Source organism: Xyrauchen texanus, chromosome 3, assembly GCF_025860055.1.
Source record: "Xyrauchen texanus isolate HMW12.3.18 chromosome 3, RBS_HiC_50CHRs, whole genome shotgun sequence".
NCBI lineage: Eukaryota > Metazoa > Chordata > Actinopteri > Cypriniformes > Catostomidae > Xyrauchen > Xyrauchen texanus.
Genome location: NC_068278.1, coordinates 47,614,706 through 47,637,408, shown reverse-complemented (window position 1 = coordinate 47,637,408; position 22,703 = coordinate 47,614,706). Strand labels below are relative to the sequence as shown.

The 22,703-nt window shown below is 37.8% G+C and overlaps 1 protein-coding gene across 1 annotated transcript in view; it reads left to right on the top strand.

The window, feature by feature from the left end:
- LOC127625213 (coronin-1C-A-like) overlaps positions 1-22,703 on the top strand; it is a 73,857-nt gene that overhangs the window by 27,886 nt on the left and 23,268 nt on the right. Inside the window, 1 exon segment of the mRNA XM_052100359.1 lies at positions 10,002-10,201. Within this exon segment, the coding sequence (XP_051956319.1) occupies positions 10,004-10,201 (198 nt within the window). The 5' untranslated portion in view covers positions 10,002-10,003.

Below are 22,703 nucleotides of genomic sequence, written 5' to 3'. Positions count from 1 at the left end.
GAAAGTTGAGAGACGCAAGACCCAACACTCTGGATGAGCTTAAGGCCGCTATCGAAGCATCCTGGGCCTCCATAACACCTCAGCAGTGCCACAGGCTGATTGCCTCCATGCCACGCCGCATTGAAGCAGTCATTTCTGCAAAAGGATTCCCGACCAAGTATTGAGTGCATAACTGAACATAATTATTTGAAGGTTGACTTTTTTTTTGTATTAAAAACACTTCTTATATTGGTCGGATGAAATATGCTAATTTTTTGAGATAGGAATTTTGGGTTTTCATGAGCTGTATGCCAAAATCATCAGTATTAAAACAATAAAAGACCTGAAATATTTCAGTTGGTGTGCAATGAATCTAAAATATATGAAAGTTTAATTTTTATCATTACATTATGGAAAATAATGAACTTTATCACAATATGCTAATTTTTTGAGAAGGACCTGTATATGTCTTTATCTGTTTGTTTGCAATATCCTATCCCCCTGTCAAAATCAGTTGTCTAAATGATAACCCTCATTCTACAAAAGGTTTTTCAGGATTCACATGCAACATTAATACATTGTGTGCATTTGGAGTCCTGTAGCTACCATACCCTTAACATATATCTGACCCTAACCTTGGTTGCACCTGTGAATCTCAAGAGTATTGTAGCATGATGATTACCATCCTGACACAACTGTTAAAATCTTATCCGCCTTGGACCCCAAATAGATATCATTGGCTGAAATACATTTTTAATTATTCCATTCAGTGTTTGATTAGAAATCCTACAATATTGCCTCTTGATATGTGTCTTCTTAACCATCAGAATGCAATTAATTATTGAAAATTAATCAATGATTAATTTTTAATTAGGCTGTATGGCATCTAGCATGATATAGCCAAATAAAATGAGACATTTTCTGTGTTTCATGTGTTTATAGGTTCTTTTTTTGTTGGCAAACTGAACTATCAACCTGCTTAGTGCGCCCTATGCAAGTTAGAATTTACATCTGGTTTTCAAACTGGATTTGCGTTTTTTTCTTTATTTTGGCACTTGCATCTTTATTTCATTATTTGCTTGTCTCAACCAAACTGTAATCATGAAGAGAAGCAGTATAACGGTTTTATTGTAATAATTGTGTGTAGGGTGTTTTTGTGTACATCGCTATTTGCACAAAGAACAGTTAGTTGAACCCAAAGTTGCTGGAGAAGTTATGTGGCGAAGTGCTGTGAATGCTGTTCAAACAAACCTTTCAGTTCCTCTTGAGTTTGTTCCGAAGACATTTCTGTTCTTTCTCAGATTGATACATTACCTTCAGGCAGTTAACCCATCACCTCAGCAGCTTATGGGAAATGAGGCCATGAAAGGGGTGAGAATGAGGAAATCGCAGCAGTTCAGTTTGTTGCAGTGTGTGATATTTAGAGCCCACAAGCTGAAGGAAGCTGCAACAGTAGTGCCCTGTGCAGGAATCTTTTGTGGTTCCGAAGGAAGTTTGGGAGGTTGCATCCTGACTAGGGCTGAACGATTTGGTTCCCTTTGACCAAAATTAGTCATGGACAAACATGCTTTACTGCGAATAGAAATACTGTTCAATAAAGGGTGTTAACACCCGAGTCCTCTTCAAAAGAACCAGACTAAATAAATAAAAAATACTTTTGAAATGTTGAACAGGTCGATATGACCTTGTGCGATTTATTAAACTGTAAAGGCTGCGATTTTAAATCAATATTCTGCACCCTTCAAAGTTTATTTGCGCTGCTCTGTCCAGTCTATATTAAGTTAGAGCATTGTTGGTGTTTTCAGAGCGGTTCTGCACTCCACAACTCCCTCTCATGCTTAGAGTAACAGAAGTGATCTGAGTTCTGTTCCGTTTGCTTAACGTGCAATAGCGCTTTAGTTACACTAAACTGGCGCATCCAGCATGAAGCGTTTATTATTATCTGCGGTAACAGCTTCTCGGTCTTAGCAAGGCACAGATATCATAATAACGCGGAATACAAGATTGGGTATAATTAAAACATCTTTATTTAAGTGATTGCTGAGCAAACACCATTAACAGTAACACCTGTAGAGTCCAGAAACTTCTCTTCCTCCATTTTCCTGTCATTTGTTTACATCACGTCCCTGTTATTGCCCTTATGGCACTCCTCGCGGAAACGAGTAAAAGCAGAACTAATATTACAAACATCCAACAAAATGAAAAGGAAGGAATATACATATAATAAATCTATATTAAATATTTAGTTACTATACTATAATGCATTACTAAATTCAATTAAGTTAAATGGTGACAAACTAACCAAAGTTTTCACTTTCAAAAATTATATGAAAAATTATAATTTCGTTATTTTACTAACCCAACTAATGACTCGTCGGCGCTTTATCAGTAGGTTGCACGACACGTGAAGCATTTTTTTTTTTTAGCTTTCACTTAAGAAGAGTTGTGCACTTTTTATTTTAATATATCTCTTTACATAAATACTATTTTCCACTTAAAAACTATAATTTCGTTATTTTACTCACTGATGAGCAAAAGGTGGAGGCAGAAATGACCATGTACCTGCAGGAAATGGCCATTGATGGGGAAGAGGACCTGCTGACTTGGTGGAAAACGAACGACAAAAGGTTTCCGTTCATGGCAAGATTAGCACGGAAATATCTGTGCATATGTGCTACCAGTACTCCATCAGAGCGGGTCTTCAGCACAGCGGGTAGTGTAGTTACTCCAATCCGCAGCTTATTAAAACCAGATAAAGTGAATATGTTGGTATTTCTGGCCAGAAACATCGAAATTTAAACATGGTCTATGGTGAAAGATATTAGACTTCTTTACGCATTTTTCGCCATCCGTTGCAGAGCTATTCCATTTTGCATATTATTTTTTAAACGTTCATTTGTGTAGTTCACCACTTTACAATATTTCAATAACATAATTTATTTTGTAGCCTGTGCTGAAGTTAATTGTGCTGCTAATTATAAGTGAAATGTTAATGCCGAGTTTCGGTCTGAGTGTTGTACCCGTTTTCATGTTCTTTATTTGTTGTTCTTCTATGTTTTAATAAATGTGTGTTATTCATATTCACCTTGTTTCTTTCATTTGATTTGACATTATGGATTTATGGCCAAGGAAATTTTTCTTTAAAATTATTAACCAGACAAAAGTTATTTGACGTTCGCTGGTCTGGGTTTATCTTAAACTGCCGCTTCAGTGTATACAAGAGCTATGTGACAATGAGCAAGATTTTCTGAGACACTACAACTACTAATAATTAATTAATAAAGGCTATTTTCTTGTAGCCTACAACATAAAATATTTTAATCTAAATGTACAGTGTAAGACATGTAAAAAAAGACAAGAAGCTAACAATGTCAAGATCAATATTTGTGTAGCCTGCCTGACACGGTATTTTCACAGACTAACACGTCACGTCTCTGGCATATACCACAGTATTTAAAATAGCATATATGCATTAGTTATATTCTCAATTTAATTTACAGATCAATCCCTGCAAAGTTTTTAGGTTAACTATAGAAGAGACTAGGATTAGTGAGTCACACTAGCAAGACTCGCAAAAGGGGGCGTGGCATCACGATGGTGGCTCTACATCGTGATGTTGGTCAGCCATCACGATGGACGATGATATCGTCCATCGGCACAACCCTAGGCAACAACTATGGTTTTACCAACAGGAAAATGTAGTTAAATGTGACATTGAGCAGAAAGCTTACATATAACCCGTTTTGACAGAGCTGATGATAAAGTTAAATGATCAGCATCGATCGATGAGATAAAAAGAAAATTGGAGATAGGTATCGGATGTTAAAATCGTGATTGGAGCATCCCTTATATATTAAGTTGACTGTTTCAAAAACTGATGATGATGATTAGTGGGTGAGACCCTATCACAAAATGGACAAAAAAAGGTACATGGTGGATGGTAACATTTGAATATGAAGAAGAATTTGTTTCACTGTTTATGTATTTATTTGTTTGGTTGAACTGAAAAAAGGTCTCAGTTTGGTTCTTTTTAAGAGGGCTCAAGTTTGAAAACCCCAGCAGCCTTTTAAAAGTAGAACATGTGGATTACCATCATAATCGCAGTTCAAATCGCAATCACAATATTTGTCAAAATAATCGCAATATGACTTTTCAAAATTGTGCAGCCCTACATCTTACCCTGCTGCATATGGGGCTGCATAGCCGCAGACAGGTTAGAGTGCCCAAGATGTCCCCTGTCCACTGTCGAAAGCACCAACAATGGACTTGCGAGAATCGGAAATTAACTTTGGAGCAGCGGAAGAAGGTTGCCTGGTCCGATGAGTCCTGTTTTCCTTTACATCACATGGACCACTGTGCACCATTTACCTGGAGAAGCGATGGCACCAGGATGCACTTTAGGTAGATGACAATCCGGTGGAGGGAGTGTGATTCTCTGGGCAATGTTCTGCTGGAAAACCCTGGGTCCTGCCATTCATGTGGATGTCAGTTTGACACATGCCACCTACCTAAACACCCCTTCATGGTAATGGTATTACCTGATGGCAGTTGCCTCTTTCAGCAATATAATGCACCCTTACACACTGCACGCATTGTTTGGGAATGGTTTGAGGAACAATGAAGAGTTCAAGGTGTTGCCCCGGCCTCAAAATTCACCAGATCACAATCCGATTGAGCATCAATGGGATGTGCTGGACCAACAAATCTGATCCATGGCAGCTCCACCTCGTAACTTATAAGACTTAAAAGATCTGCTGCTATTGTCTTGATGCCAGATACCACAGGACACCTTCAGGGGTCGTGTAGAGTACATGGCTTGGTAGGTCGGCACTGTTTTAGTTGCATGCGGAGGACCAACAGCATATAAGGCAGTTGGTCACACGTTTTGGCTCGTCTGTGCATGTCTTAACATGACTCTTGTGTGATAAAATCACTTGCTTACCTAAGTGGTTTCATTACCCTTTAATGCTGATAAATTAGGTATGTTCCAGTCGACCGATATTTTCCTGCGAAGTGGACTTAATACGGTATTCTTAATGTTCAATTGGAGGGGCACTCCAAATGGCATAGGGAATAAGCGTAGACATTCGATACTACTACTACTACTACTACACACAGTTCGGCTAAAATAAACGCTAAAATAATATATATATATATATATATATATGGAATAAGGTCATATGTTTTACATTTGTTTTTACACAAGGATATCATTTCATCTTTCTTGAAACCTGTAATCACATTTCAGGGTATTCCAGATGAAAAAATATTGTGAAGTGACTAAGGAGCAGTAGGGACCCTGTGAATCAGAACGCAGCTATGCTCTCATCCAATTTTCTGTCCAAGGATCTGGTGTTTGAGGTTACTTTAAATTTGTACTGTAACTTTTAGCAGCCAAGCACATTTTGAATCACACAAATGTGCAGTTAGTGAATCTAGGGCACTGTAACTTGAACATGTTCAGCTAATTAGCCTCACACATGCTAAGAGTATGTGTACTACACTACAGAGATCAGAATGTGAAGATTGTTTATTTATTTAATTAATTAACGCTGTTTTTGCCATTTGAAAATCGCTGTATTTCTTATCGCAATTTTGATTTTATTTCGAATTTTAATATTATTAATATTTGACAAAAAACACTTATCCATAGTTGTTTCTTTAAAAAAAGGGATACAAAGGCAAAAAAAATTTAGCGATATGAAATGCATTATGAAGACAATCCACATAAGATCAGAGTGTGTTTTTTAAGGGGATGCAAGGCATTGATGCAGCAATATAATTTACATGTTAAGAGAACCCATATGAGAAAAGTTTTTAAGACATTTGTTGCAAATTAAATACACATGATTTCATCCTCTGGTTAATGCAGCATTTAATGTCGGTGGTCAAATCAGCTTCCTGTGCTTTAGCACTACCAGTTGTGCTGGTTTTGGTAACTGCAACTGCTCCCGACATATTTTTTCCACATATTTTATTTGCTTTGTCGGCACGCTAATGTTCACTTCAGGTGTGAATGACTGATTCGGTCCATTGATCCCTCTTCAGTCCCTATGTTTCTAACTAATTAAGTTTAAAGTGGTCTTATCATGAGAAATAAAATGTTCATTGATCTTTTAAAATAAGATGCATTGTGACAACATGCTGTAACTTTCAGAATTCCAAACATCCCAGTCCAAACAGACCATTTATTGAAGCTAAGCTGCAAATTCATCTAGTTCTTAGGGTGGTAAATGCTAATGAAAAAATAATTATGACTGCTTGATGCAAGAAAATTTGAATGGACCCCAGGGACAAAAATTAAATGATATTAGGAATGACTGGTGAGAGACATTTAGGCTACAATAACAGAATAAACAGTTTGTCAAATAACACTGTGTTCTTGTTCTGTTTTAGTTAGTTAGCTTGTCACCCTCAGGCCCTGTTCAGACTTTGTATTAACATCTGTCTAGGGTGATCCAATCGTAAGTGGACAGCTGTGACTGATTGCCATTTGCACCTGCCATTACTATGCATCTCCGATGCATATTCAGTGACTTCTTGTGTTCCGTTCAAGAGATCCACCCCATCGATGTCATTTTACTGTGCAGAACAACTATGTCACTGTTGTTGTTGAGCAAACAGGAAGACTGATACGAAACGTGAGCAAGTGTACTTGCTGTTTTTTATTTTTAGTATGAACATTGTCCATGTTCATTGTTAAAGAACACCTGCTTATTCCCAGCCTCACTTAAAGTCCACCAGAAGTGGCTTATTTACACGTGTTATCGGAGATGCTTTGGGACGCATTTGCCGTTCTCACTGCCACTGGAATGTGGCCAATGATCCCTGACCACCTCCCGATGTGGTTTAAGAGATGAAATCACACATTATTTTGCATCCCATACTCTCCTGTATTGGAATTGCACTGTAACTGATTTCATTGGAAAAATTACACTGAGACAAAATTTTCTCGTAATTCAGGTTTGTTTTAGAACCGAAACAAGACAAGCCGAAACGGAGAGCCTAGAAAACAAAGTGATGTGTTGACTCTTATATGGCATTTTCTTTGTGAAATAGAGTGAGTAATGTGACTATAGTGAGGATTTATTCTGTTTTTCTGGTGCAAGTAGGGCTGGGCGATTAATCGAATGTTATTTTCAATTACGATTTTTGACTTCCAACAATTATGAAAAGAAGATAACCGAGATAAAAAGATTATTGTGCCACGTTCTATTTCGCAGTTTTGCTGCAGCTATATTAAAACATGATAGCTCGCGCCGTAGTGAATCATAATATATGCGTCACAAAAATTGGCAATACATGGCTCTGTTAAGAATACAAAGTTTGTTGAGTTAAAGATGGATCGAAGTCAACATAAAGGCGATAGTGTCGTCTTAGCCCATTATACACTGGAACAAAATAAGTCTGCGATTTAGTCTTTTTTGGCTTGTTTTCCAAAATAATATTTAAAACAACACATATTTACTTAAGGAGCGATAATGCAGAAGAAATGTTTTTTTCTGAGAATGCTGAATACAATATTTAATCAGGGCTCGAAGTTAACGTTTGTCCAGGAGAAGTGGATTTTTGAAGGGGCGAGTGAAAGAGAATTTTACTTGCCTGACCGGACAAGCAGACTCATTAAAACGTCAATAACAAAAAAATAACCGGCCATATTTGTGAGAGCCTAGGCCTGTGTCACTTATTAGAAAGTTCATATTCTTATTCTGCTGTTGAAAAAAATCCAGAGCTTGTAATTTTATAATTTTGCTAGCGATCTATTTAACGGCTGCGCACAGTTTTATTGACAGGTGGCATATGTGTGTGCTGATCATGCGAGTGTGTTCCGAAAATGCTCATTCTAATGACTGGGTATTTTTAATATTTTTAAAAACACATACAGTAAATACCAGAAGTAGTTTTATGTTGCATTTCATTCTGAATGTTTACTTCAATACTTAGCCTACTGCTGTTAAAAACGTTTTAAGCTGTTAAAAAAAGCACAGAATTTTCTTAATTTGTATTTTACGGTCTATTATTTTTAATCCATTTCTATTCATTGCTGTTTTTTGTTATTTTATTACTGAGTAATAATTAAGTTAATTATTACTTCCATAATTAACACATTAGTTAGTGTTATTATTTGTTGTCGTTTTGAATCTGGTATTGAGAATCGTCAAATTTTATTACCGACTACTGAAATTATGGTATTGTGATAATGTATATCCTTTATTGTACATGGTAGATCTTGCTACAATAACATGAAGAAAAAGTAGTGAAGATCTCATTCCATATAACTATGAGCATCCCTGCTGCTAATGATGGTGATGGAGGCTTTCCTTTATTTGACTACCATATGTAACATCAAATAATTATCATATGGCAATTGCCTCCTCCCCTACCCAGTGCAGTTTACATTTCAAGTTAAACAAAATCCACTGCTAAAAAGACAAAACATTTTAAAAGTTCAGTAAATGCATGATGTTTCCAAAGTCAATGATTAATCGTGATCTCAATATTGACCAAAATAACCGTAATTATGATTTTTTTGCAATATTTGAAAAATATACTTGTCCCACTTTGAACTCTGCTGGGCTCTTTGAGATGTGTTTCATCATTGTTCTGTGTGCCAAAGGCTTTAAAATCATGCAACATTTGACATGAAGTGGTGCTGTTATGTTATGGTAATTATTGACTTCCAAAGCAAACGCTGCAGCACTTTGCAAAGTTTTAGGATTATATTTGAGCTTGCTGGCACTAGATTAAGGCACTCTTTACATGTTGAAAGGGTGCTTTTTATACTGTAAAATGTGTTATAAATAAAATTAGGTTACAGATTAGAGCACAGTGATGGGTTTGGAAATGGAAATTTGCATTGAATGCAATATGCAGAGGTTGCACTTTAAATAGCCAATAGCCATCGCTATGATGGGCCAGACTGAACCGTAAACAGTAGGTTGACGTTTCTTTAGCTAAAATCGGTCTATGCTTACTGAAATACAAAACACTTCCCCAGTGGCCAAAGTGGCAAGTGTTGTTTGGGCGTATGGGAATGTGTGTTTTCAATTTTTCGAGTGTAATGTCCACAGAGGACCGCCAAAAGTTGTGAATAGATTTGTTTTTCAGCTGTACAGGGTGTAACACAGTGAAGAGGAAGGCATATGTTATAAACCATATCCCCCAAACCCAAAATCTAAACCCAACCATCAGTGGAGTAAAAATGTAACGTTGGAGGGAAAATGCAACCTCCGAAACACGCACATCACTTATGTGAATGCATTTACTTCCTAGTTTCAATGCAGGAACCGAACCCTGGCCTCTCGCGCTGCTGACACAATGTGCTTTCGGTCTTGCCACAAGGGGGAAGTAAACACGCTGGAGATGCCGCTTGTCAATGAGTCAGCATATTGTGGCTGATCCTAGGGTACAGGAACTCTTGGAATCAACATACCAACTTCCTGTGTGATCATCTTGGGACGTGTTTTTTTATGTGTAATTGTAATAATTTTACCAAAATTTCAGGTTTAAGTATATATTGACCTGAACTTGAAAAAACAGGTTATGTTTTCTCAAGTGCTTTAAATCATTATTTTCTCCCCTTCAATTTTAATCACTATTAGCATTCTTTATGGAAATGTTTTTAACACACAATGGAGTAGATATCTTCTACCGGAATTGTAGCATTTGTTTAATTATCTGTGTCGTTAAATTACTGAAAATTTTCAGTTAATGTAAACTAGCAATATGGTCATGTGAATCCTGTTGGAAAAGTGTTGAATCGGATACAGTTTGCGATGGCTGCACCAGCCATTTTTTTTAAAGTGGTATTTGCAGAACAGTTTCTTATGATATTCCTGTCATTAACCATGTAACCTTTAGTATGAATGTATGGCATCTCGACTAGTTCAGTTGGTGTGTGCATTGCTAACTCATTAGAGTGACCTAAAACCTGAGCATGTTCATATCTGTTTAGACAGAAACCTCAAGTGTTTATCACGTGTTTGCTTCAGTCACATTCTTATTCTCATTCTTCTCTCTAGATATGTTCAGACGGGTCGTGCGACAGAGTAAGTTCCGGCATGTGTTCGGCCAGGCATTGAAGAATGACCAATGCTACGATGACATCAGGGTGTCTCGGGTCACATGGGACAGTGCCTTCTGTGCAGTCAACCCCAAATTCGTTGCCATAATTGTGGAAGCCAGTGGAGGTGGCGCGTTCATGGTTTTGCCTCTTCATAAGGTGAGAGATCTAAAACACTACACTGTTTTTGCACCAAACATAGTTTTGACTACAGTTAATGGTTTCACCCAGAGTGAAGTCTCTTTGGTCTGAATTTCTGCTCCACACACTGTAGCTGTAGTGTATTTTAAAGAGCATTCTGGTTTGCTTTCACAATGCAGCTTTCAATGAGGACAGAAATATTACTTGACACTCAACTTTCGCTATGTTTACTGTTTGCTGAAGAGAGTACTTGTAAATGCTGGCGATATGAAAGTATTCAGTTAAGTTCTTTTAAATGTAAATACTTCATGGCCAAATCTTTACACTACATAAAAGGTGAAATTGATTTTTGGCCTATTTCTGAGAAATGGTGTGGGTGTAGATTTTCTGTCAGCCAAGTCTTGATTTTACCCTCCATTTATGCTTGACACAATCGCAGTTTTGGTCTTTGTCCATCTTTGAAATATACACAACCACACTTGCACATAATTACAAGCTCATGCTGTACAAATGGTGGTTTTACAGTAATTAAGGTGTGATTCATCAGGTGTCTGCCTTAATCTATTTGTGTCAGAGCTGTTGAGAGTGGAAACCGCTCCAAAGGATGCCTTTGAGATATTGGTGAGCATGTTCTTCCCACATTGTGCTGAATTTGACCAGCTATTTATTGTAGCTAAAATTGAGCTACTGGGACAACACCTTAGATATTTTGAATCACTAGCCACTATGGCTTGATATTGCCAACTACCTTAAATGATGATAAACATTGCAATACATTTGTCTAGGGGCGTAAATTCTGTGTATATATAAATAATAAAGACAAGCAAGTATAATCCCCCCCAAGTACAAGCACGGTGATGACAGGATGAAGAGATGCGCTGCCACTCAGACCCTTTTGCAATGCTGGGCAAAGAGGAACTGTGGGGAAAAACATAAAACCTGTACTCAAAAGGAGGTAGGATATTACTGTAATCTAGCTAATGACACTCCAGCTATTCTATAACTAGCTAGCTACTTCATTGCAATTTAGTCCCAGAACTATCAAAGTAAAAAGTTGCGAAAACACAACCTGACATTGTCACTTTTATTAATGAAATAGATGACTCTAAAATCAATGAGATTGTAGCTTGCTTTGCGTCGCGTTGCACTGTGTCGCGCCTTCGTTTGACAGACATCCCGATTCCATTTTAGATACTCATTGTACTGCTGTTGATGTCTGAACATTCTGAGTTGACGTGAAGCTTAAAATGTGAACCATCTCAAGTTGACAGGGGCTAGACCACAGGGTAGACCAGTCAGAAGTTGGAGAGGAGGTATGGTTGATCAAGTAAAGATGCCATTCAAGAAATGAAACACTGAGGCAAACAAACACTACTAAAAAGAACAGTGATCAAGTCATTTTTATTTGTAGTGCCTTTAACAATACACATTTCAAAAGCAACTTTACAGAAAATTATGCCTTAATGTCTTAATGTCTTTAAGCCCCCATGTACATATGCCGATATAATTTAGCTATATAGTATGTGTAATAAAAGTCATATGTTCAATGGAGATGTTAAAAGTGTTCATAGAAATGATTAGTTGTTTGTTCTGTGAGGGATAGTTCTATCACAGCGAGGGACAGGGTGAGGACAGCAGCCAGGCAGGCATTTCTGATGAGCAGGTAAGAATTACAATTTTGTGATCGGGAAGAATGTATGAAATGAAACACAAAATACAAATACTTAAGTATGCTATGAAAAAGAATTTCTATTCATCTAATTTTAACTGTTATTATGCAATGTGTAATTTGTTTCAATTAAACAAAATCTTTTGATCATTAATATGGGTTGATTGCTGACAATAATGCAGTTCTATTAATATTACAGCATAAGGATAAATTATACTTCCATTATTTTCCAATGTTTAGAGAATGATAATTATTTAAATAGTACTAACTCAAATAGTTAAGCATGAGAGAAGGCGACTATCATAATTCTTGCATGAAGCATTTCACTTTTGTCCAGTTCGGCAACTCTGACCACACTGAGAAATGCTGGTTTCAGAGTTTGAGCTTATTTTGACGGCATGCTTTTTCCTTAATTGGTCTTGGAAATGAAATGAAAGAATTGTGTGATAGCACGAGAGAAAAAATAGCAATATATAAATATGTGATGGTATTGGCACAGCCCTGCTTGCCACACACACACCGCTGTATGCACTCAGTAAATAGTACATCAAAGCCATTTTGCTTTTCTTTCTTTTTTGTCTTCACACTCATTCACTAACCACTTTGTTGTCCAGAATCAGACGTTACATTGTTTACTGGTCAGCCAGATAAGGGCTATAAAAGGCAAATTAGCTCTGTGATGCAAGTGCAGAAGTGCTGTTTTTTTTTTTTGGGGAACCTCTGGCTGGGTAGACCGCTGTGCTTCTTGACTGACTTGTGCCTTATTATAAATGCCTTTCAGCTATATTTTACAGGCCTTGGTGTTGGTAGTAGGAATGCAACATCCTTTACATCAATCCATTTGACTTTGCTGCCGAGCTCAATGGTATTTGTTACCCAATGATGTAAGGTGATCTTAGTTCTTAATGGTTTTCTGACAAAAGTCAAAATGGCCGAGTTCATACCGCAGACGTCTGTTAATCGATATGTGTGATGATCTCAGGTCCGCAGGGATTTTGATACCTTGGAGCTTAATGCACTTCCTCAACATTCTGTCACTGACTAAAGCCCTCTGCTTGTGTTACAAATGCACAGATTTGTTTCATCTGGTTAAAGAGTTTGTCACTAGTCTGTTTTTAGTGTATGTGGATTTAGGGAGTCTGCACGTTTGTGCATGTTAAAGTGTGGGGTTCATTCTTAGATTCTCTGCTAGTTAAAAAGTTCTAGCCTTGTATTTCCCACATCTCTGCTCTTTTTGGGCTGTTTTGCCCTTCTATGGTACAAATTTACATTAACTACATGTCCATCCAAGCGTTTATTGCGGAAAAAGTTTTAGCGCCTCAAAGCTGACGGATATTCAAATTACCATTAAAATGTCGACATTATATTTTTCCGTTTAGCTCTAGCGCAGAAAGTCTGTCTAATTCAAATGTTGTGAAAAACTTTTTGTCGAGAAAATTGCCATTAATGTAAAAATATAGCGTTACATGAATTTATGTCAATCTGTGTTAATGACAATGGTATTCATCCTTGAAAGCAAATTTATTATACATGATTATGGATTGATCTTAATGGCATTGCACAGAGCCAATGCTGCAAACATGACACTTCCAGGAGTGCCAACACAAATATCTCGTATCATGCACATCGACAAGTGCAAGCATAAAAATATAAAAATAAATTTGATCTTTTTTTTTAATAATTTTATCTGGCAAAATTCTGTGTATTAAATTAAATAAGTTAGCCTATCAAATGAATAAAGCATTAAATAAAATAATTTTCAATTAAAAAAATAAGGGCCTTTTCTTTACACAAGCTTAAATTAGCCGTACCCTTTTCTGTAGAGGAGAGAAGTCGGCTGAATGACATTCTACACTTCAAGAATATAAACCATCAGAACTATTAGTTCACTTTCAGAAAATGAGCTTTTGAACATTTTAAATCTAACCATCTTTATCTCGGTTCGCATTTGCTGAGCTTCTTCCGAAAATGCAAATTGCATTATGATGCTAAAATTAATTTTGGATGACAATCAAGTTCAGTGGGTCATTAAAAGTTGCTGAACAAATATGCAGGACATAATGCAGTTGTGATGGTGATGCTTTAGATTAGATGATTGTTCAAAATAACATGCTGAATATCAGGAATGTATCATCTCTGGAAACCGTATCAGTTATTTTTTTAATAGTTGTGCATACAGCATATGCACATCGATGGATGGTACTTGTACTAAGACCGAAAGTTTCCCCACTACTTGGTGCAGGTTGCCAGCTTGAACCGGGCCATGACTATTCGCTTTCGTGTCGGAACCTGTGGCAACCTGCGATAGGTGCAACATCAGGACCAATATTACAGTCCTATCAGAAGGGCAACTGCTCTCTTTTGAGTGCAATTGTTTGTGAAATTAAGCTGGCTAATTTCAATTGTCTCAATACTCTCCCCATTTTACCAAAACTTTGGAGGAAACAAAATTTGGGACATCTGGGAGGCGAAAGGTACTCTAATAGTGATAAACACACATTTCTTTATGGAAACGGCTTAAGGGCAGATTTCTTTTGCGATAAACCAAAACTTATGCAATGAAGTGTTTTTTTAGGCCTGACTTCACGCACACCATTTGTATCGATAAAAGGCCATTTGAATGGAAACCGGCAGGAGACGGCAAATTTCACAATCTTTTATGCATTTTCACTTTGTCGATAACAAAAATCAGAAAAGTATAACTGAATAAAACTAATTACACCTTAACCATTCAACTTCCATTTGTGTGTAAAAGGGTCCAAAATAAACTTTTTGATACACCTCAAAATGGTGGGTAAATGGAGAGAACTTTTTTTTTTTTTTTATGACCATGAGTCTGTCTTTTTTTCTTTCCTTTTTTTTAAATAACCATGTAAACTGTACACTCACTGAGCACTTTATTAGGAACACTATGGTCCTAATAAAGTGCCCGACATGGTCTTCTGTTGTTGTAGCCCATCCACCTCAAGGTTTGAGGTGTTAATTGTGTTGATCACTAAAAGTGATCACTACAATTGTACGGAGTGGTTATCTGAGTTAACATATACTTTCTGTCGAACCAGTCTGGCCATTGTCCGTTGACCTATCTCATCAACAAGTCGTTTTAGTCCACAGAACTGCCACTCACTGGATGATTTTGTTTTTGCCACCATTCGGAGTAAACTCTAGAAACCCCAGGAGATCATCAGTCATAAACACTCAAACCAGCACGTCTGGCACCAACAATCATGCCACGGTCGAAATCACTGAGATCACATTTTTCCCCCATTCCGATGTTTGATATGAACATTAACTGAAGCTCCTAGATTATATCTACATGATGGTATGCATTGCATTGCTGCCACATGATTGACTGATTAGATAATTGCATGAATAAGTTTGTGTACAGGTGTACATAATAAAGTGTTCTGTGAGTGTATTTTTTTTTTGTCCATGTGGCAAAGGAAGAAATTATGTCGCTGGTTTCCCTGGTTTTCTGAGTTTTGCTTCGGTGGCATAAATTTGCCACAAATGTTCATCATCATTTGTAACATACATCATTTTTTATATTTTCTCAAAACTACTATTGCACAGTAATCTATAGAGAGTGTTGGAATCAGAAGAGGTAAAGTATATCTGATAGTGTAATTTGGCCCATCTCCGATTACTGTGGTAATACTGGCGAGATTAGCACGACAACCTAAATCAGTGGTGCTGACAAGCGGAACAGCGGCCTGTAATTAGAGAGCACTCAGACACGACTTTAAAATCCAAACCTCTTCGGGCTCTCGGTTAGTATCCCGAGGCCTGTCATCAACGTCACACTCTTGTAAATGATGTCACACTCAAACGCTCTGTTGCCTAGCCAGAAAAGCTCAGGCTACTGAGGCCAGATAAAATGCAGCAGGTCTTATATTTGTCTTATCTCATGCGTTATGGTGTTTACTTTATTAGTTTTATTTTCAGCTCCAGCAGGCTGCTCTTTTAAAGCTATTATTTAAAGCTTGGGTTTCAGGTCGACTTTAAAAGTGATGGATTATGCTGGTATAAATCCTCTGTCACTCAACTCTGATATTCAGATGCACAAAACAAGTGCATCTGGGAAAAATTAAGCTTTGAAAATAATTCATGTTTGTACTTCGATTGTCACAGTTGTGATTTCTCAGAGCAGATTGCTGGATCCATCCATGTCCATTGCTCTGACGTAGGTCTTGAATGAGCTGGGATAAAAAATATTTTGCTGCCGAACTTCAACTACAGCAAGACACCAAGATTCATAAAAAAAAAGAAAAAAATTCTTAATGTCGGCTTGTGTATTCTACAGCCAGGGTCTAAGTTTAAAGCTACGATATTTAAAAAACAATTACAAAAAAACCCGAAATTTTATTAATGAGAAGATTGCAACAAAAATCCACCTTCCAAACCACGTATTTACCCAAATACACTTTGATAAACATAATAATTGATATAATAGAGCTGAATGGAGCGGGAAGTTGCATATATGCGTCATTTGCCCGTACATGTTGATGTCATATCCGTACACAAAGAAAATAAGATCCAGCTACTGTTGCGCATGAGTAGGAATCGCGTGAAGCTTTAAGTTTGTTGTCATAACGAATGAGAAAAATTGACCATGGATCATTCAAAACGGCAAACCTCCAGGGAATCACCGGTTATAAAAACAAAGCACAATGTTTGTAATTAGTCAAAACAACAGCATAAGATATGGCACTTATCTGCTCAGATGACATGTTTTTGAATGTCCGTTCTTTCCTTTCTTTTGTTATTTATTTGCCCATTCGCTCTGAGATGTCCTGTATCCCTTTGTACTCCAGTGCCTCGAACCAGATACATCCGCTCAGAGGAGCAGGGCCGAAGCACGACTTGCATCATAACCATACCAGTGTTCTTCCGCAAGATACATGCAGTTTTATTTCTTAACCGCTTGAGGGCCAAAAGTTGCATTGTGTAGCTTTTAAATAAATTATTTATTTATTTAAATATGTGGATTATTGTTAATATATGGCCAATGGTTTGTTAATGTTATTTACAAACCTATGAAATCAAGCATTTATATATTAAGAAAAACATTGAAACCCCTGGCCTACATTTTTATGCAGTTTTGTTTCAATTTTGTCTGGAATGTCAGCAAAGTATTTATCAGACAAGTTCAGACTGTCACACTTGCAGTATGTGGTGTTGTTTTTGTTAGGTGGGGTTGCTTGTCATAGCTTGCTTTTTGTAAGATTTGTTTACATTTTGCATCCAAAAGGAACCATCCATATGGCCGTTCATTTTGTTTTTGCCTTCATATACCCTTTTATATTCGCAATCTTATTTTGCTTATTTATGTGTGCATGTGCAAACTCGCATGCCTGATGTCCTTTTGTTATGTCTAATGCTTTGCACCCCTCCCTAAGTATCCACTCGCACACTCTGATTCTATATTCCACTGCATCTGTCTATGGTCCGTCTTCCCAGGCTGCCCCATTCCCAGCAGCCCCCTACAATCAGACAGCTGGCTCTGGGGGAGCTATTGTCCCTCAGCGTATGCCAGGCCTTGCAGCACCCTTTGTTTCCCAGCTCAGCTCTCTATGGGAACTCCTCGATCCCACTAGATTTCCTAAACCCCTCAGACCCATGCGTCTGTCTATTGTTTCTCAATAAGGAGCATGTTATCATTTTGGGACTGTTTAAAGATCTTGAAGTGACCAGTGGCCAGTGTTGTATCAAGGCTTAAAGGAATAGTTCACCCAAAATGTTATTTTCTTTCTTCTGTAAAGCAAAAAAAGGTTGGGCAGAAAGTTCAAGCTTCTGTTTCAGTATCACAAAGTGGATGGTGATGCATACTGCAAAGCTCCAAAAAGAACTAAAGTGGATCATAAGTACACAATCCATCCAAAGATGCCATTTGTTGGGATGGTTCATGCTGATATAAACATTCTGACTTCATGTTGTTCCGAACTCATATTACTTTTTCATTTGTGGAACTTAAAAGGATTTTATTAGACCGTATGTTAGTCTCATTTACTTTTCACTTTCATTGCATCTTTTTCAATTCAATGAAAGTGAATGGGGACTGAGGCTGTCATTCTGCCTAACATCTCATTTTGCATTCCACAGAAGCATGTAATACAGGATTGGAAATAACAGTATTCATTTTTGGGTGAACTGTCCCTTTAAATGTGGGTCTGTTCCTAACACAAATCTTCTGAAGTTTACCTGTCGAATGGACTATTTTTTTTTTAATTGTTCATATTGTCCTGTACTTTTTGGAGATTGGCAATGAAGATCACCATCCAGATTTTTTGTATAGACAACAGAAGTTCAGACTAAACTCCTTTTGGATCCCACAGAAAAAAGAAAATAATATGGGTTTCCAACATGCAGGTGAGTTAATGATATATGGGAAATATTTGGGTGCCCTATTCCTTTAATGTACTTGTGATTTTAAGTAATGTTGAAATATTTGGAGCAGAGTGATTGGTCGATCATGTTGTTAAGGGTTAAGTTATTTAACTGAAGCTAACTGCCATAAAGAGCCAAACCGGGGGGAGTTTCAGCGGGGCTGTGGCTGGATTCTTTGAGTGGGAGTCTGAGCAACATGACTCACTCTTATTGTCTTTCTCCCTCAAGAGACTGTCAGGTGTCTAATCACATGTTCTCTCTTGACCCTTCCCCCTTCACTCGGATGTGTTTATTAACATATGAAGGAAGCAGTGGGAAACTGGTGGCTGTAGCCTACAGCAGACCTTGCATTCCTGCTTTCCATTCACACTGACCAGAGTGACTAATTTTCCTCTTTCCTGCCTGACCACCTCTCATATATTTGGTTATAGCACAAAATATGACCCATACCACAGGAAACTCCAGTTTACACTTTTGCTCTTAGCAACTTGTTCCCTTTAGAGCTCAAGCTCTTAAGACAGGGGCACACTGCATGACTTGCAGTCGGTGCCCTGCGACTCGGTTTTGTTTTCCGTCGTGCTGGTGCACACACTACTGACCACAGCGGCCAATAAACAAGCCAAGTTTGAGTTTGTATACCAGCATCTGGTCTCATTATTATCTGCACACGCACACAACGCAGAGTGAAAGCACAGGACCGCGCTGGTTACAGCTACATATGCACAAATTGTGACTCACTCATCATTTGAGTCCACACCTATGCACACTGCATGCACGCACACCAAGTGATCGACCAAGGTTTCGCAAGCCCTTGCGATATGCATATTGCGATTTATGAATCTGTGCAAAATTTGTATAAATTTAAGATATCATATTAGAGTTGTTAGAGATTAAAAATGCACACCTTTGTATATATAATTCTTTTATATCATTATTCTTTCATAATAAAACTTTTAACCTCTACAATGAAAACGTATGAAAGTGTCATTATACAGTGTTGTTGCTGATTTAATACCAGCTGCATTTGAAAGTGTGACCTCATAATCATGTAGCAGGGATTAAATCACAAGTATCTCAGTGGATCCGCACTAGGGATGGGAATCGTTAGGAATTTAACAATTCCAGTTCAGATTCCTCTTAACTATTACAGTTCCTTAATGGTTCCAGTAAGGATTCCAGTAGTTCTTTTAGTACTTTTCAGGAAGAATTATTTGAAAATTAGAAATTATTGGATTTACTCTGCAGTCTGTTGCCAAATGATGAGATCCTTTAAGATTTCTACAGAGCAGATATTAAAAGTTAATAAAATTATTGTAAAAGGTGTGTTTTCTGACTTTTTAGAGACTTATATCCAAGCCAATAATTTATCCTAACTAGGCTAGATCTGGACTATATCTAAACAAACAAGAAATTTGATGGAATATATCATTAGTTCAGTTTTATATATATATATTCCTTGTATTACATAACTTGTTTATCTTAAATTAAATGTTGTCATATGAACAACCAGTCAGTAGCTGTACTGCTTGATTAAAGTCTCACAGGTCTAAAGTCAGATGACATAACAGTAACCGTTCAAGAGACCGTTAAGACTGTATTCTTTTGTCTAATGTTGTACTTCAAGCTTGGTAAGAATTCAACCATTCTTATTTAATTTCGAGTTGGACATTCATAACGCACATCAGTGTAAGATTAATACTATACTGGACTAGACTGGAAGCGCAGGATGTTTCGCACTTTAGATTCAAAAGAATCTGCTCATAAGAGTAAATCTTTCTGGAATCCGACTATTCCGGAAGTGCTGTCTGTTTCACACTGTAGATTCAACAGAGCCTGCTCCGAGTCATTTGTTTGTGCGCCTTATGCTTCTGACCCAGTAGAGGCCAGCGCTGCTGCAGAAATGCGCTGCTGGAAACACTGTCATAGTATTTCAGTACAGTGTTCCAGCCGTATCGGCGGAAAATTCAAGCAGGGTAACCGTTAATGGAACCAAAAGTCATCCGTTTCCGATATTTTGTAAATAACAAGAACCGGTTCACAGTTCCCAACCCTAATCAGCACTCTTGTCAGTGCCCGAATTAGTGTTCACGATATAGGGCGGTCGATAGCTAACTGAGACACACACTTTATCAATATTCACTGAAAATCTTTGTCCGCCATGGCTCTAATATCTAAGATCACGCATATTCAAACTTCATCATTTTTGATTATGAGAATAACCAATGTAACCCATGAACCAATGCCGTCTGATGCCAAGTTATCATTAAATATGAGTGTGGAGGGGAAGATTTTCAGTGAATACGAACATACATTTTTAGTATGTTCCTCACACAATGCTCTTGAATGGCTTGAGAAGACTTTAAATATTGTGCAAGTCACATAGACTGCTTATATTATGCTTTTTGTACTTTTTGGAGCTGTACTGGTCACTATATTTCACTGTATGGAAATGAGCAGTGTGAAGATTTTTTTAAAAATGTCTCCTTATGAGTTCCTTAGAAGAAAGTTTGGAACAAAATAAGGTTAAGTAAATAATCGCATAATTTGCAGTTTTGGCTTAACCAACTTTAATACTAAAGTACAACAATGCTGGGCTTGTATTTGGGCTAAATTGGATTGACTTCCTGCATCTGTAATGGGCCTTGTGAAAGCTCTTTTGGTTCTTGCTGACACTTCACTGAAAAGGGGAATAGCAGGCGAATGAAAGCGCCAAGAATGAGGAAAGAGAGGAAGATGTAATCACATATGGAAACAGGAAAAAAAAAAAAAAAAGAGTACTGAAAGGAAGTGAGACTTCACCCTGCCTGAAAATCCAGCTTATGCTAGTAGCTGTGTGTTGGAAAATGGTAGCTTGGACCAGCTCTTGACCACCTTGTACCAACTACCATGTTCCAAAACACAGCTAACAGCTTGAGCTGTATTTTCCAGCAGGGCAATGTCTTTACCCAAAGTCCACCTTCACATATCCTGTGCTGCCACATGGACAGATGTAACTTAAATTTTGTGTGTGTGGCCGTGGATGTGTCATTCTTATTCCCAGTCTGTATTCCAGGAGCCCCCTACTGTTCCTGGTGCGCTGACTGTTCTCTGGCGTCTGCTGACTGCAGATTTTACCATATATGGTCATCCTCAGCTCCCTGCCTGTCAACCTTCCAGACCCATTTCCTCTTTCCTCTCCATTGGCTGAAGCACAGTGCTCGCACCCGATGGATTCTTTGATAGAGGCGAGGAAGAATGGGGGGCAGTGTGAAGTGGATTTTTTGTCAAAGTGTCAAGTCATGTCTACTTTAGCAGAAGAAACATTTTTGCTAATTAATTTCTGTAGTTTGACCATACAGGATGAATTTTTTATTGTTTTAAAAAATATATTTTAGAACTATAATTCTGTACTATACTCTTCTGGTAATATGCATTGACCAACCGCTTACACCTGCTCGCCCTGAGCTTCTCTCTGAGTCTGACACACAGCTGGCTCCACCCAGTACACTCTGATTGGCTGTTTCTGTGGATAGTGTACAATGACATTAGGTCTGGTTGGTCAGCTGCTGGGGTGCTTCATTCAGGTCACAGCTGTAGTCTGCCTGCCTTTGGGTCCTCATGGAGGAAATGGAAATTTCCATGCTACTGCATAAAATGTCTGTGGCTCTTTAACCATTTCTGTTGGCCACTTTCACAATACAGTTAGTCTTTGTCTCTTTTTGGTTCTTCTTTTGCTTGGTTTTCTGTCTCTGTTCCTGTCTGCGTGTGCGTGTGTGTGTGTGTGTCCCTCTCACTCCTGCACTCTGACTTTTCTGTTTTCATTTCTGGCAGCTTGCTTTTCTGTGTGTTTCAAGAGAAAACCGTAATGGATAGTGTTTTAAAATCCTGTGTTTTATGCTGTTTATTTATTGTATACGTTTACGCAGACCTGTGCAACTTGAGGTGAGGAATCTGCTGCTACTGTTGCTACGCAACAAGTTTGGCTCACTGCTATGCATGCAGTAATTTTGTAGGACAGCTCCAGTTTTAGTAAGCTATAATTAATTCAGATACATATTCATGATGCAAGATTATTGGAGCTTCCCTGTTAGTTTATAATTTACAAGAAGCATAACTGATAAAATTATGCAAAACTGCCTGCTCAAATTTAAGTGCAACATTTCATCATCTTTTGCTTTCTTCTTTACTGAAAGAGAAGACCCCTTACTGATATAGAGACCTGGTATTAAGATGTGTTTCGGGTGATTCGATCATACATGGTCCGCATTAAATTAAATGTAGGTGAAAACGGGGTCTAAAATTTTTGTGATCAGATCACCGAAACCACATACAGAGATGGTCAAAAATGCATGTGACAGGGCCTGGGTAGCTCAGCAAGTAAAGACACTGACTACCACTCCTGGAGTCTTGAGTTTGAATCCAGGTTGTGCTGAGTGACTCCAATCAGGTCTCTTAAGCAACCAAATTGGCCCGGTTGCTAAAGAG